The 12,446-nt window shown below is 37.0% G+C and overlaps 2 protein-coding genes and 1 pseudogene across 2 annotated transcripts in view; all 3 read left to right on the top strand.

The window, feature by feature from the left end:
• The window catches only part of LOC113320794 (heat shock cognate 71 kDa protein-like), a 38,782-nt gene extending 37,677 nt beyond the window's left edge, over positions 1 to 1,105 (top strand). The window contains exon 5 of the mRNA XM_026568690.1: positions 72 to 1,105. Within this exon, the coding sequence (XP_026424475.1) occupies positions 72 to 1,105 (1,034 nt within the window). The remainder of the gene's footprint in view (positions 1 to 71) is intronic.
• Positions 1,106 to 1,143: 38 nt separating this feature from the next.
• Positions 1,144 to 1,809, top strand: LOC113273735 (heat shock 70 kDa protein 3-like). The gene has a single exon (XM_026523365.1). The coding sequence runs from the start codon at positions 1,144 to 1,146 to the stop codon at positions 1,807 to 1,809; it is 666 nt and encodes a 221-aa protein (XP_026379150.1).
• A 7,399-nt stretch (positions 1,810 to 9,208) lies between these two features.
• Positions 9,209 to 12,446, top strand: part of LOC113273746 — a 105,237-nt pseudogene continuing 101,999 nt past the window's right edge.

A 12,446-nucleotide genomic window follows, 5' to 3' on the forward strand; every position in this document is an offset into this window, starting at 1 on the left:
TTTTATGTGCTGAAATTCTAGCAGATTATGAATCTCAAGATTGTTTGTTGAATTTGTTTTGTTTTGTTTAGATGCGAAACGTTTAATTGGTAGGAAATTCAGTGATAGCTATGTTCAGAGTGATATTATGCTATGGCCATTCAAAGTCATTGCTGGCGAAGAAGAGAAACCCATTATTAAAGTCGATTACAAGGGCAAGGAAGTACAATTTTCAGCTGAGGAAATCTCATCCATGGTTCTTATTAAGATGAGAGAGACTGCCGAACAATATCTTCTTAAAAGTGTGAAGGACGCTGTTATAACCGTCCCTGCTTACTTTAATGATTCACAGCGTCATGCAACTAGGGATGCTGGCACCATAGCTGGCCTTAATGTAATGAGAATCATCAATGAATCGACAGCAGCTGCAATTGCTTACGGCTTTGATAAGAAGGAAACCAGTGTTGGTTCAAAGAATGTTCTTATATTTGATCTCGGTGGTGGTACTTTTGACGTTTCTATACTCACCATCAACGGGGGTAAATTTGAAGTTAAAGCTACAGCTGGAGATACACATCTTGGAGGAGAAGATTTTGATAACAGGATGTTGAATCACTTTGTTAAGGAGTTTAAGAGGAAGCACAAGATGGACATTACTGGAAACCCAAGGGCTCTTAGAAGGTTGAGAACATCCTGTGAGAGGGCCAAGAGAACCCTCTCATCTACTACTCGGACAACCATCGAGCTTGATGTTTTGTATGAAGGAGTTGATTTTCAAGCGTCCATTACTCGTGCTAAATTTGAAGAGTTGAACATGGATTTGTTTAAGAAGTGCATGGAACCAGTTGAGATGTGTTTGAAGGATGCTAAGATGAACAAGAACAATATTCACGAAATTGTGCTTGTTGGAGGCTCCACTAGAATTCCCAAGGTTCAGTCTCTATTGCAGGATTTGTTTGATGGTAGGGAACTCTGCAAGAGCATCAACCCTGATGAGGCCGTGGCTTATGGTGCTGCAGTGCAAGCTGCTATATTGAGTGGTCAGGGTAATGAGAAGGTTGAGACTTGGTGTTGTTGGATGTCACCCCTCTTTCTCTTGGTGTTGCGGTTTACGGAGATATTATGAGTGTGGTTATCCCAAGGAACAAAACCATTCCCACGAGGATGGAAGCAAACTTTATTACCATTTCTGACAATCAAACCCGTATGTGGTTTCCGGTTTATGAGGGGGAGAGAACTATAGCTAGTAAAAATGACTTGTTGGGCAAGTTCAGTTTATGGGGAATTCCTCCTGCACCTCGAGGTGTTGGTAAGGTAAAAATATGTTTTGATTTGGATGCCAATGGTATATTGAATGTATCTGCCATGGGGAACCAAAAACAAATTACAATTAGAAATGACAAGGGGAGATTTTCTAAGGCTGAGATTGATAGATTGGTTCAAGAGGCTTTGTTATACAAATCAGAAGATGATGAACACAGGAAGAAGGTGGTGGCAAGGAACTCCTTTGAGCATTACACATACGACATGAGGAACACAATGGATTCTCTTGGAGAAAAGATAGAATCAGATGATAAGAAGAAGATTATGGATGCAGTTAATGACGCCATTCAGTGGTTGGATAGCAATGAACTCACGGATGTAGGCGTTACAAAGGACAAAATGAAGGTATTACAGAATATATGCAACCCTATCATAGCTAAGTTGAACCAACAGGGCGGTACTGATAATGGTTCTTCCGCAAGAGCTAGCAATGCTGCACAAAAATTCTGGAAAATCCCGGAAATCTTGATATCTTTTCATTTCTTCAGATCACATTTTATGCCTTGACTCGACTCAACATGGTTACAGTTTGGCTATAGCTTATAAGAGTCTTTTAGGGATTTATTTTATTTTTTACTTTAAAGGTTTTATTTGCCAGTGATTTGTTCACAAATAGATCTAGCTTGTTTCCTCTGAACCTTTGATATTTTCTCATTAAATTCTACATTTTTTTTCCTTTTTTTTTTCTTTTTGAAGCATGAAATCTTCATTAAATTCTACATGGTCAAATGAAACCCATTTTTACCGTAGTGACATATTAGTTGCTTACATTTCTTAAATTTTACCTAAAGATGCGCATACATCTAAGATGTATCATCCAAGGGTTAAAAGTTGCACCCTTACAGAAGTTGCAACGAGTGTGACCTCGTCACACCAAGACTCCAACCCAATTTGTTTTTTTTTTGTTTGTGCTTGTTATGATTTGTGCCTGTTATAAATTTGAGTTACCATTTTGGAATATACTAGATTTTTTGTCGGTGCTACGCACCGGGCGGACTTGAAAACTGCTTTGCCTCCCCGTCCTAATGCATGCTTAGGATTTTTGATTTGGTGTAGTTCGCCTTCGCCTCTCCCCATTTCGATATATGCTTAATTTTTTATTTGATGTGATTCGGCTTCGCCTCGTCCCGTCACTTAGGATTTTTGATTTGGTGTGGCTCGACTTTGCCTCGTCCCGTCCTGATGCATGCTTATAATTTTTAGTTTGGTTATTTTGTGTAGCTTAGCCTTCGCCTCGCCCTATTCCGATGCATGCTTAGGAATTTTCATTTGGTGTGGCTCGGCTTGGCATCGACCGATGCTTAGGATTTTGTGCCCGTGATACGCATCCGGGATGTCATACGTAACTTGGCTCTTTGTATTCCTTGAGATGTTAAACTTGGTTTCCATACAGTTAAAGTGAATCTGTAAATTTATGGGGACTGTAAAATATAAGATAATCCGGAGCACTATTTGGTGACTGGTGAGTTAGCCTGAGTTAGTAAACCCCTCAAATTGTAAGAGGATTCCTTGCATGCTCACACAAAATCGGGATTCAGGCTTTACAACATGCTGTGAGAGAAGTTCCATAGCTGAAGTTGTAGCGGTAAAGATTAACATAGCTCCAGTTATTTATCCTCTTCTGGTACTAAAATGTCTGAACACAACTGAACCATTATTTCAAACCATTATTTTGCTGATGAAACATGTAACAAAAATTATTTTTTGAAAATTTAATATACAATAGCATTGTTCCTCTCTAGTACAGACTCCGCAGCTGAAATGTGCATATATCTGGAAGCAAGAAAATCATAAAATACTATATTGCTCATCTGAATTAATCTGGTTTGCAAATTCAATATTTAATGTTCTTTTCTAAATGAATGGTTAAAATATTACAGTTGCATTTAGGTTTCTTCAAATGCATTTACTTACTCGCCCTACTGAGCACCCCCCTTGCACGCCATTCTGCTCGGCAATATAGTCAGCATATAGATTCCTTCAAGAGACGCTGCAGATGAGAATCCTTAGATTGTCTGTTAGATAGCGTCACATGCAATCTTCTGCTGGAAGAAAGTCATTAACATCAACTTATTTCTTGTTTCCAATTTCTTGTCCAATAACTCGTCTGTTAAGATCCTTGGTCGCTCTAAACTTAAATAGACCTGTATGTGTTCTCAGCAATGATCCTTTGGAAAGGCCTATCTTTGATGCTTGCATTTGAGTCACGATTGAGTCCTTAACACTGCAAACATATTCTAATCGCCTTGGATGTTGCATTTGTTGTAGCCCAGTTGTCGCCAGTTATCATTATTCTCGTAATGCTCATTGTTTTTAGGAATGAAACTACTTGCTCTTCTTCTTGATTTCCAGGATCAGTTATGGCTAAAGCCTAAATCTCCAAAAACTATCTCATTAAAAGGGAACCAAAACAAAAGTGTGTGCAAGCTTGCTCACTCCCTGACATGAAATCCATTAGTACATTACCGGGCACCATTAGTCTCTTATTACCAACCAACAACACTTCCTCATCAACTTAATTCATGCAGACCTTCAAATTCCTCCACTTCTGATGTATTGATATGTGTTCCAGGTTGGATGCATAAATTTGCGCAACTTCTTAGTATGTTGTACCAAGCTATCAGATGCTCACAGTCTGCCTGCCAAGTATAAAATCTCTCTCACTTCATTATGTTAATAAACAACACTGCCAAGAAATTAAATAGACAAACCTCAAAGCCCACAAATTAAATGCTTGTATAATCGTTAACGGAATTCATGCCTACAGTTTCGTATGGAAAGGAAAAAAAAATATATACTTAGCTTCTATTAGCCTCAAAGGTAGCTAGAATTTGTATAACTACTGTTAGTATAATTCATCTGTAGTACACATAAGCTTAAGGATTAATTTCAAAGAAGAGTTTCCTAGAAAAGCTTAGACAGTCTCCATTGTTGATGTTTTGAATCAAGTGTACATTAGTGATGCTGTTAACTAAATTTAGAAATCTTACCGGCAGATCTGCATCAAGTTCCCCTGAAACTAACCGTATAGCTTAGATTTGTCTCAATGTACACCAATATCATACTACAAAAAATAGAATGTCAAACAGCTCAAATTTGAGAATAACATTTATTCAATTAGGGCTAAAAATGAAAAATACCACTTGCTATCTCAATTGTACAAACGTTAAGTTCCTAAATTATTCCCTAGCCAATTGATTAACTACCTGTGAAATCCCATCTGCTGTATCCATCCTTGAGCTCTTTCATATTCTTCACCTGTATGTCCAAATTTATTATTTCTGATGTTGTAACGCAGTATTTCTCATACCATTGATGCTGCAAAAGAATGGCAGCAATCTGTAAGTACTTCTCATATTATCCATGCTACAAAAGAATTGTGTAATTAATGTCTAAGGGGATTCTATAATGAAGTTTCAAAAATAGAGTCGCTTCCATCAAACATTTGCAGCCTGGGAGATTCGTGGTCTAGGAGGGTAAACCTTGTCTTGCAGCCTGATGAAGCAAAAAAGAACGTGGTGTTCATTTCTACTCGTGAATGGAATACAGCTCGTTGTCCTTGCATGACCACTAATACAGTTCAAATTGTAAGATGATTCGTTGCATGATCCCTGCTAATTCAGAAATCTCGATCAACCATCAGTCACAAACTTGGTCGCCTGTAGTACAATTATCACCATAGCATCATAAAAATACAATTGGATATACTATAATGATTTGGTGTTCTGATATGAACTACTGGTTTTTAATACAAAAATTGGCAGCATCCACCAGGACCGTCAGATAAACACAACACATTGCATAAGCAGATACGTCATCCAAGGAAGCAGGAAAATATCTAACAATAAAAATCCTTCAAAAGATCCCTAAAGGGGTGGTAATTTTTTTCCTCCCTATAAGATGCATTTCATGTTTAAGATGTCTATTAATTTCCATGGGGTTTCCTTACATCTATAAGGTTTTACTCCTGACTATGACTTTAAATGAATACAACCCAAGGGTAATAGGAGAAACAAACATGCAATTGAGCTCAACCAATAAAAACAGTAAGATGCTAAAAATCACCCATGACGATCTAGCTTCACATTTTTGTTGGCCCAGCAAATGTGTGTTTTAGCATTTGATGTTACTGCATCAGTGGAATCGAAATGTGATGCAATATCATCTGCAAAGATCAACCAAAGAAAGAATAATGTATGAGAACAAAGAAAATGGTCATAACAGCCTTTAAGATATAAAGCCGAAAAAAATGTGTTTCAACTACACAATTAAGGTCTCACCGATTACAGCTCGTTGATTCTGTGTCATTCTTCAATCTGAACCTGACCTCTAATCCATGGCAAACATAACCTGGCCCAGAAGAGTCGGTGATTTAGGCATTTTTACAAACACCCTATGTGCGTGACTTGGCAGAGATGAATTTTTCATGTACTTTTGTCCAATGTAGTTGATCTCGGATTTCGATTTGTCTCGGTCCCGAGCAAGATACTGGTACAATGTTATCTCGGGGAGATTCCGTTTCCAAATTTCGGTGTAATTTCGGTTCCAATTTTTATACATATAATTTCTATATATATGTGTTAAGATATAATATAATGAAATGCTATCAAATTAAACAAAACAAACAAATGTAAACACTAAGCACTAAACAAATATTCAAATGAGACTTATGATAAACTCTCATAAGGTTTAGCTAATATGAATACAGTAATAAAAATGAAAGATTTAACGTTTTGGTGGGATATATTAAAGAGAGTTGTGATCAAACTAAGTACCGGTTTAGTGGTTTGTTTTTAGGCTTAATGTCCTGGATTCGAAATACACACCAAGAATTTCGTACTTAGCGCGGCTCAACACGTGTTACTATATGGCTAATGCTTAGCTGGGTCCAATGTAGTCGATCTCAGATTTCGGTTTGTCTCGGTCCCGAGCGAGACACTGGTACAACGTTGTCTCGGAGAGATTCTGTTTCCAAATCTCGGTTCCAACTTTTATATATATAATTTCTACATATGTTATGATATAATGAAATACGGTCAATCCAACAAAAAACGAACAAAAAAAAACACAAAAATGGGAACACTTCAAACTTAACTAATTAATCCAGAACATATTTAAAATGTTACTTAAAAGAGAAATTAGTACAACTTCGATTCATGGTCTAAAATGTTACTTAAACAACAACATTACAGTGCTAATCAACATAATTTGAATAATCATAGATATCATCATCTTGAGTAACTCTGTCATTCTCAGCAACAACGAGTATCCCTTTTCCAGTGTCCAACATCAATTCATCGGTATCATATCCATCATACTCCGAGTCGGTTGGAAAAGTAGACTTGCTTCGAGAACTAGAAGCACCTCCACTACCAACTGTCTCACGTTCTTCACCCAATGTCTCTTGCAAATCATTGAAACTTACATTATCACCTAGCACATCCAAGTCATTCAAATTTTGTAAATCCAACCATTCATCATTGTCATCACGCTCCTCCAGGAAAATACGATCATTTGCTTTATCATTGTCGTTATATTGTTGGATTTCTATGTAACGACGCTACAATTTCTTATTATATTGGATAAAGACACTATCATTCAACTTCTGTTGTTTTATGCGATATTCCTATGCAATAAAAAAAATGAATAAGAGAGAATCAGCAATAGGGGTACTAGCTGACTTTCTAGTAAGATGGGTGCTGCCAAGGGGAACTTTCAGCTAAAAACACAAAGCGGTGTAAAGAAGAACAAAAGATAAAAGAAGTTTGTTATCATCAACAAGTAGTGGTTGTTTGCTCAGTCATCCTGTTAAGATGGTCATAGCATACAATACAGATCTAAATTATATTCTTTTTATTTGGGCTTGTTTACGGGTGACAAGACTCGCAACACTGTATTACACAGTAACCACCTAGGTTTGGACGTTTTGGACAATGCAGACTAGGACGTGGTAAACAAGATGACAATCAATTGGATAGTCAGGTGAAAGTTAAACTCAGTGACCTTAAAATTATACATCAAAATATTTGAAGAGAACTTACTGCATCTTTCCCAGAGATGATACGCTCTTTTTCGGTTCCAGCTGCTAAGGTCCCACCACCTTGCCCAACTCCTTCCGCATTGGCGTCACAAGACTCACAATCATCTACCAACTACTGATAATGATTATCTGTATCTTGGTGGATTCCTCTTCCAACTACTGATAATGTCAAATTCAGTATCTCTATCTATTTATTTGAAGTTTGAATGAAAATATTGGAAATATAACAAGTACAATGATTTTTCTAAACACAATCAGAAACAAAAATTGGTATCATACTATCATATATTAAGCATCTTGGACTAAATTGATTTTTCTAAACACAATCAGATATAACAACATCTTGTCTCTGACTTACATGATGAAATCCAGATAACAACAACATCCTAATTCTGAACAACAATTCCCAATTTCAGATAAATCCTAATTACATAAACCCTAAATTTAAGAACATCAATCATCTCAACTTCGATTATAATCAATAAAAACATCATGCAACAATCTATTTTAACAAAAATAAAAAAAGGGTTTGGATTACTTACTTGTTTTCTGATTGAAAACCTAATCTTCTCTGATTGAAAACCTAATCTTCCTGAAACTCTTTTTCTCTAGCACCCGACCAAGTCACCAAACTCTCTAGTCTCTATATCGATCTATATCTACTTCTCTCGCTGGAAATCTTGCTCTCTCGATCTAACTCCCTCTCTTTTTTCTTCTCTCGATCTCTTTCTGTTTTTTTTTTCTTTCTCTGACGGTCAGAGAAAGTGATGTTAAGTTATTAACTCGAACCAATTTTTCGAACAACTTTGTTTTCTTTCTGTGTATTTTCTCGCTCGGAATTCCGGTTTATTATGTCCAATCTCGGCCGGAATTTCGGTTACATCTCGCACGTGTATACATAAAGTTTTTGTGACCTGCATAGCTGCTAATTAATTTATGTGGATTTACTCTTGGATTATCTTCAGCATTGTAATGCGAATGGTACTTATATTTCAAAATTTATAGAACGATTTAAGGTTGTGAAAACTCTACAAATTGTATTTATGGCGTGCTTGGAAGGTGGAAAGGAAATCCTGTTTATTGAAGACAGAGGAATCCTAAACCGACCACCCCATGTGTTTAATGTTTATAGTACTTATTTAGGAATTTAAATCCCAATTTAATGTTAAATTTCTCAGTTATTTATTTTTCATGAGAAGGACGTTGTTTTGTTTTTATGAAATTTGATTCTGAAACACTTGAAAACTCAATGTTTGGGCAATCTAAGATCCTGCTATTTATAATCCTATGGGCCTCTCCACTTATTGCCAATTGGTTTTGAGTTGGATGCCCGTATTCTAACATGGTATCAGAGCAGGCTATTTGCGACGAGTCATTGACCGCGCCTTTACTCCGCGTCACCAGATTTATTGTCCACGTGTTAGACCCAACGAGGCTACACGTGAGGGGGCGTGTTGAGACTATTAGTCCCACATTATTTGGGCAATCTAAGATCCTGCTATTTATAATCCTATGAGCCTCTCCACTTATTGCCAATTGGTTGTGAGTTGGATGCTTGTATTGTAACACTCAAGACTATAGTGAGGAATTTATTGCTCGGAACAAAATGAGGACATGACCAGAAAAAGTTAGTTTATGGAGGCTGCCAAATTCTCATTCTAAGTTTAAAAACACTGTGGATGCTCAAGTAAATTAGTTCATTGATGCCAAATTAGCCCTCAGGTGCCCCAATAATTTAAAACTCTAGAAATCCTATTTATGGCGTTCTTGGAAGGGAATCCTAAACCCACCACCTGAGCTGAAATCTCTGGTTTCTCTAGGTATTTCTGATTTCTTTATATTAAATTAAATTTGTGGTTTCATAGAATGGATGGAGGAGGAACAACAGCCATAGAAATTGATTTAGGTACAACATATTCATGTGTCGGTGTATGGCAAAATGACCGGGTTGAGATTATTGCTAATGATCAAGGAAATCGTACTACTCCATCTTATGTTGCGTTCACTGATTCAGAACGCATGATTGGTGAGGCTGCAAAGAATCAAGCTGCCGTGAATCCTATCAACACCGTTTTCGGTAAGAACTCCGGTTTTGCTAAGCTGCCGTGAATCCTATCAAGGCCATTACTTCTTCTGATTTTTTGTTTTTCTTTTCTTTCAATTGCTTTAGGATAATTACGATTCAGTGAGTTCATTGCTCGCCGAATTAAAATCTAAAGATTATTTTCTGAATCTGTTTTCTATTTTGTAGATGCAAAGCGTTTAATTGGTAGGAATATCAGCGATAGCTATGTGCAGAGTGATATCACGCTATGGCCCTTCAAAGTCATTGCTGGTGAAGATGACAAACCCATGATTCAAGTCAATTGAAAGGGCAAAGATAAAATGTTTTCAGCTGAGGAAATCTCATCCACGGTTCTCATTAAGATGAAGGAAACTGCCGAAGAATATCTTGGTTCAACTGTTAAGAACTCGGTTATTACTGTCCCTGCATACTTTAATGATTCACAGCGTCAAGCTACTAAAGATGCTGGCACAATTGCTGGCCTTAATGTAATGAGAATCATCAGTGAACCGACGGCAGCTGCAGTTGCTTATGGCCTTGATAAGAAGGCAACCGGTGTTGGTTCAAAGAATGTTCTTATATTTGATCTCGGTGGTGGTACTTTTGACGTTTCTATACTCACCATCAACGGGGGTAAATTTGAAGTTAAAGCTACAGCTGGAGATACACATCTCGGAGGAGAGGATTTTGATAACAGAATGCTAAATCACTTTGTTAAAGAGTTTAAGAGGAAGCACAAGTTGGACATTAGCGGAAACCCAAAGGCTCTTAGAAGGTTGAGAACATCCTATGAGAGGGCAAAAAGGACTCTCTCATCTACTACTCGGACAACTATCGAAGTCGATGCTTTGCATGATGGAGTTGATTTTCAAAAGCCAATTACGGAGCACAGGAATAAGGTGGAGTCAAGGAACTCCTTTGAGAAATACACAAACGACATGAGGAACAAAATCAATGATATCGGAGAAAAGCTAGCAACAGCTGATAAGAAGAAAATTGTGGATGCAATTAATGATGCCATTCAATGGTTGGATAGCAATGACCTATCTGACACAGCGATTACAGATGGCAAGATGAAGGAGTTACAGAATTTATGCAACCCTATTATAGCTAAGTTGTGCCCGCAGGGTGGTACTGATAATGCCCATAATGGTCCTTTAAAAAGAGCTAACAGTGATGTACAACATTGATTGTCTCTATAACTTTAAAAAGACAGGATTCATAACTTTTCATATATGAATGGGAATAACCGATTATTCCCATTCATATAAACCATCAAAAGATAGTCAATCTTCAATAGGCCAACCACGGTAGAAGAACAACATTTGAGTTTAGATTGCTGCTGCGACCCTGGAACATCATCTCAAGCACTTGAAGAAATCTTTAAAAAAGGAGATGAGTGAGACTCGTGATTAAACAAATTTTTCATTATGGGTCATAAGTCAATCCGGGTTTACCCTATTATCGTGAGTTAATCTTAACCATCCTTATGTTCACATCCAACGGTTATTAAGGGACTGTAAGACCTTGTCAAATGAGGGCCTGTTAATGGATTCCCCCTCTGCAATTTTTACTACCTACTTCTGTATGAATGAGTACGTGGCAGTTTGATACCAAAGATTTGGGATCACCTAGTTGGTTCTATTCGATGAAATGATATTTCAATTCATTCAAACTGGATTACGTAATTGCTTACAAGATTATCAAAAACACTAAAATACAAGATAATCAAAATCCAAATACAAATGACGACACTAATTCCAAGTACATCGCAGTAGATCGAAAGAATCATAAATCTTTAAGACATCCAATCTACGTAGATGCAGTAGTGATGAATGATGGTGTGCAACGGAATCAATTCCGACCATTTAAAATTTTTATCTTCTTCAATAAGAGATGCTCAAAATAAAATGGAGTAACTCTCGTTACTAAAAAAGAAAAACCTTGTAACTTCCTTCTTCTTCTTGCTCGGATTTAGTCCTTTTGGGTTAGTTCTGAGCAAAGATTTTTAGTTTTTTTATGAATAAGAATAATTTAGTTTTTATCTTTTAGGTTCTAACTTTGTTGCTTTGGGTGTCTATGAAGTATGAACACATTTTTCCGCTATTTGGGCTATTTTTTCTTGGTCTTTAGGACAATTTTTTTTCTTCACCTAGCTGGTTTGATGGTATGTGGGGATATTACTTGAGAAGTTATTTCTGGAACCGACCCTGGGCTTCCCAGAAGCAGATTTCTGCTTAAGGTATCCGAACACCTTTGTTAGACAACTTTAATGTACAATCTCAAACAAAATATGCATCTAACATCTTAATTTCACCCTTTAAATGAGTGTCAAGATTTCTGATCACCAGGTTCCCAAAAAAAATTCCAATTATAATGGCATATTACTTGAGCACCTCTGAGGTTTTTTGGCACACCAGAAACTTGTTCCTCGCAAGTATTTTGCTTCCAGAATCTGCCCCCATAACGCACCCTTTAATTGGGATTCTGGAGGAATTGTCATCCCACTTTAGCCACTAACGCAACATTAATTGCTCCAAGTATCGCAAGCCAAGGCCATCTTGCTCCTTACCGGTAGTACACCATGTCCAGTTTAGGTGGTGTATCTTCTTAGTTTCTCTTGTATATATGCTCCTACCAAAAATTCCTTATGGTTCGAGTGAGTTTTCAAATAATTATTTTTGGAATAATATAGTAACCATGTAATTGAATCAAAGCCAACACAAACTAAATTAATGTTGTCCTTCCTGCATGTGATAATAAAATTTCTCAATTAAAAATTCAAGAGAAGAAATTATACGTCCCTGTTTTAAAATTTTGAACCCCAAAATACTTGTCGTCAGAATGCATTATGAACCCCAAGTAGAGACATAACTTCCAACTGCCTTACATTGTTTACTTACTTCCTAAGAATATCCCTGATTTGCCGTAATTCGCAACTTGACCGGAATAGTTTGAATAATCATGTAGAATAGTCATCACTGAGTTAACGGTACTAGAATTCAGGTCCCAAATAACATTATATCATCTGCGAAATTA

Source organism: Papaver somniferum, chromosome 1 (genome assembly GCF_003573695.1).
Source record: "Papaver somniferum cultivar HN1 chromosome 1, ASM357369v1, whole genome shotgun sequence".
NCBI lineage: Eukaryota > Viridiplantae > Streptophyta > Magnoliopsida > Ranunculales > Papaveraceae > Papaver > Papaver somniferum.

What these genes read in the sequence shown, in the direction of transcription:
- LOC113273735 (XM_026523365.1), top strand. Translation starts at nt 1,144, where the DNA reads ATGGAAGCAAACTTTATTACCATTTCTGACAATCAAACCCGTATGTGG.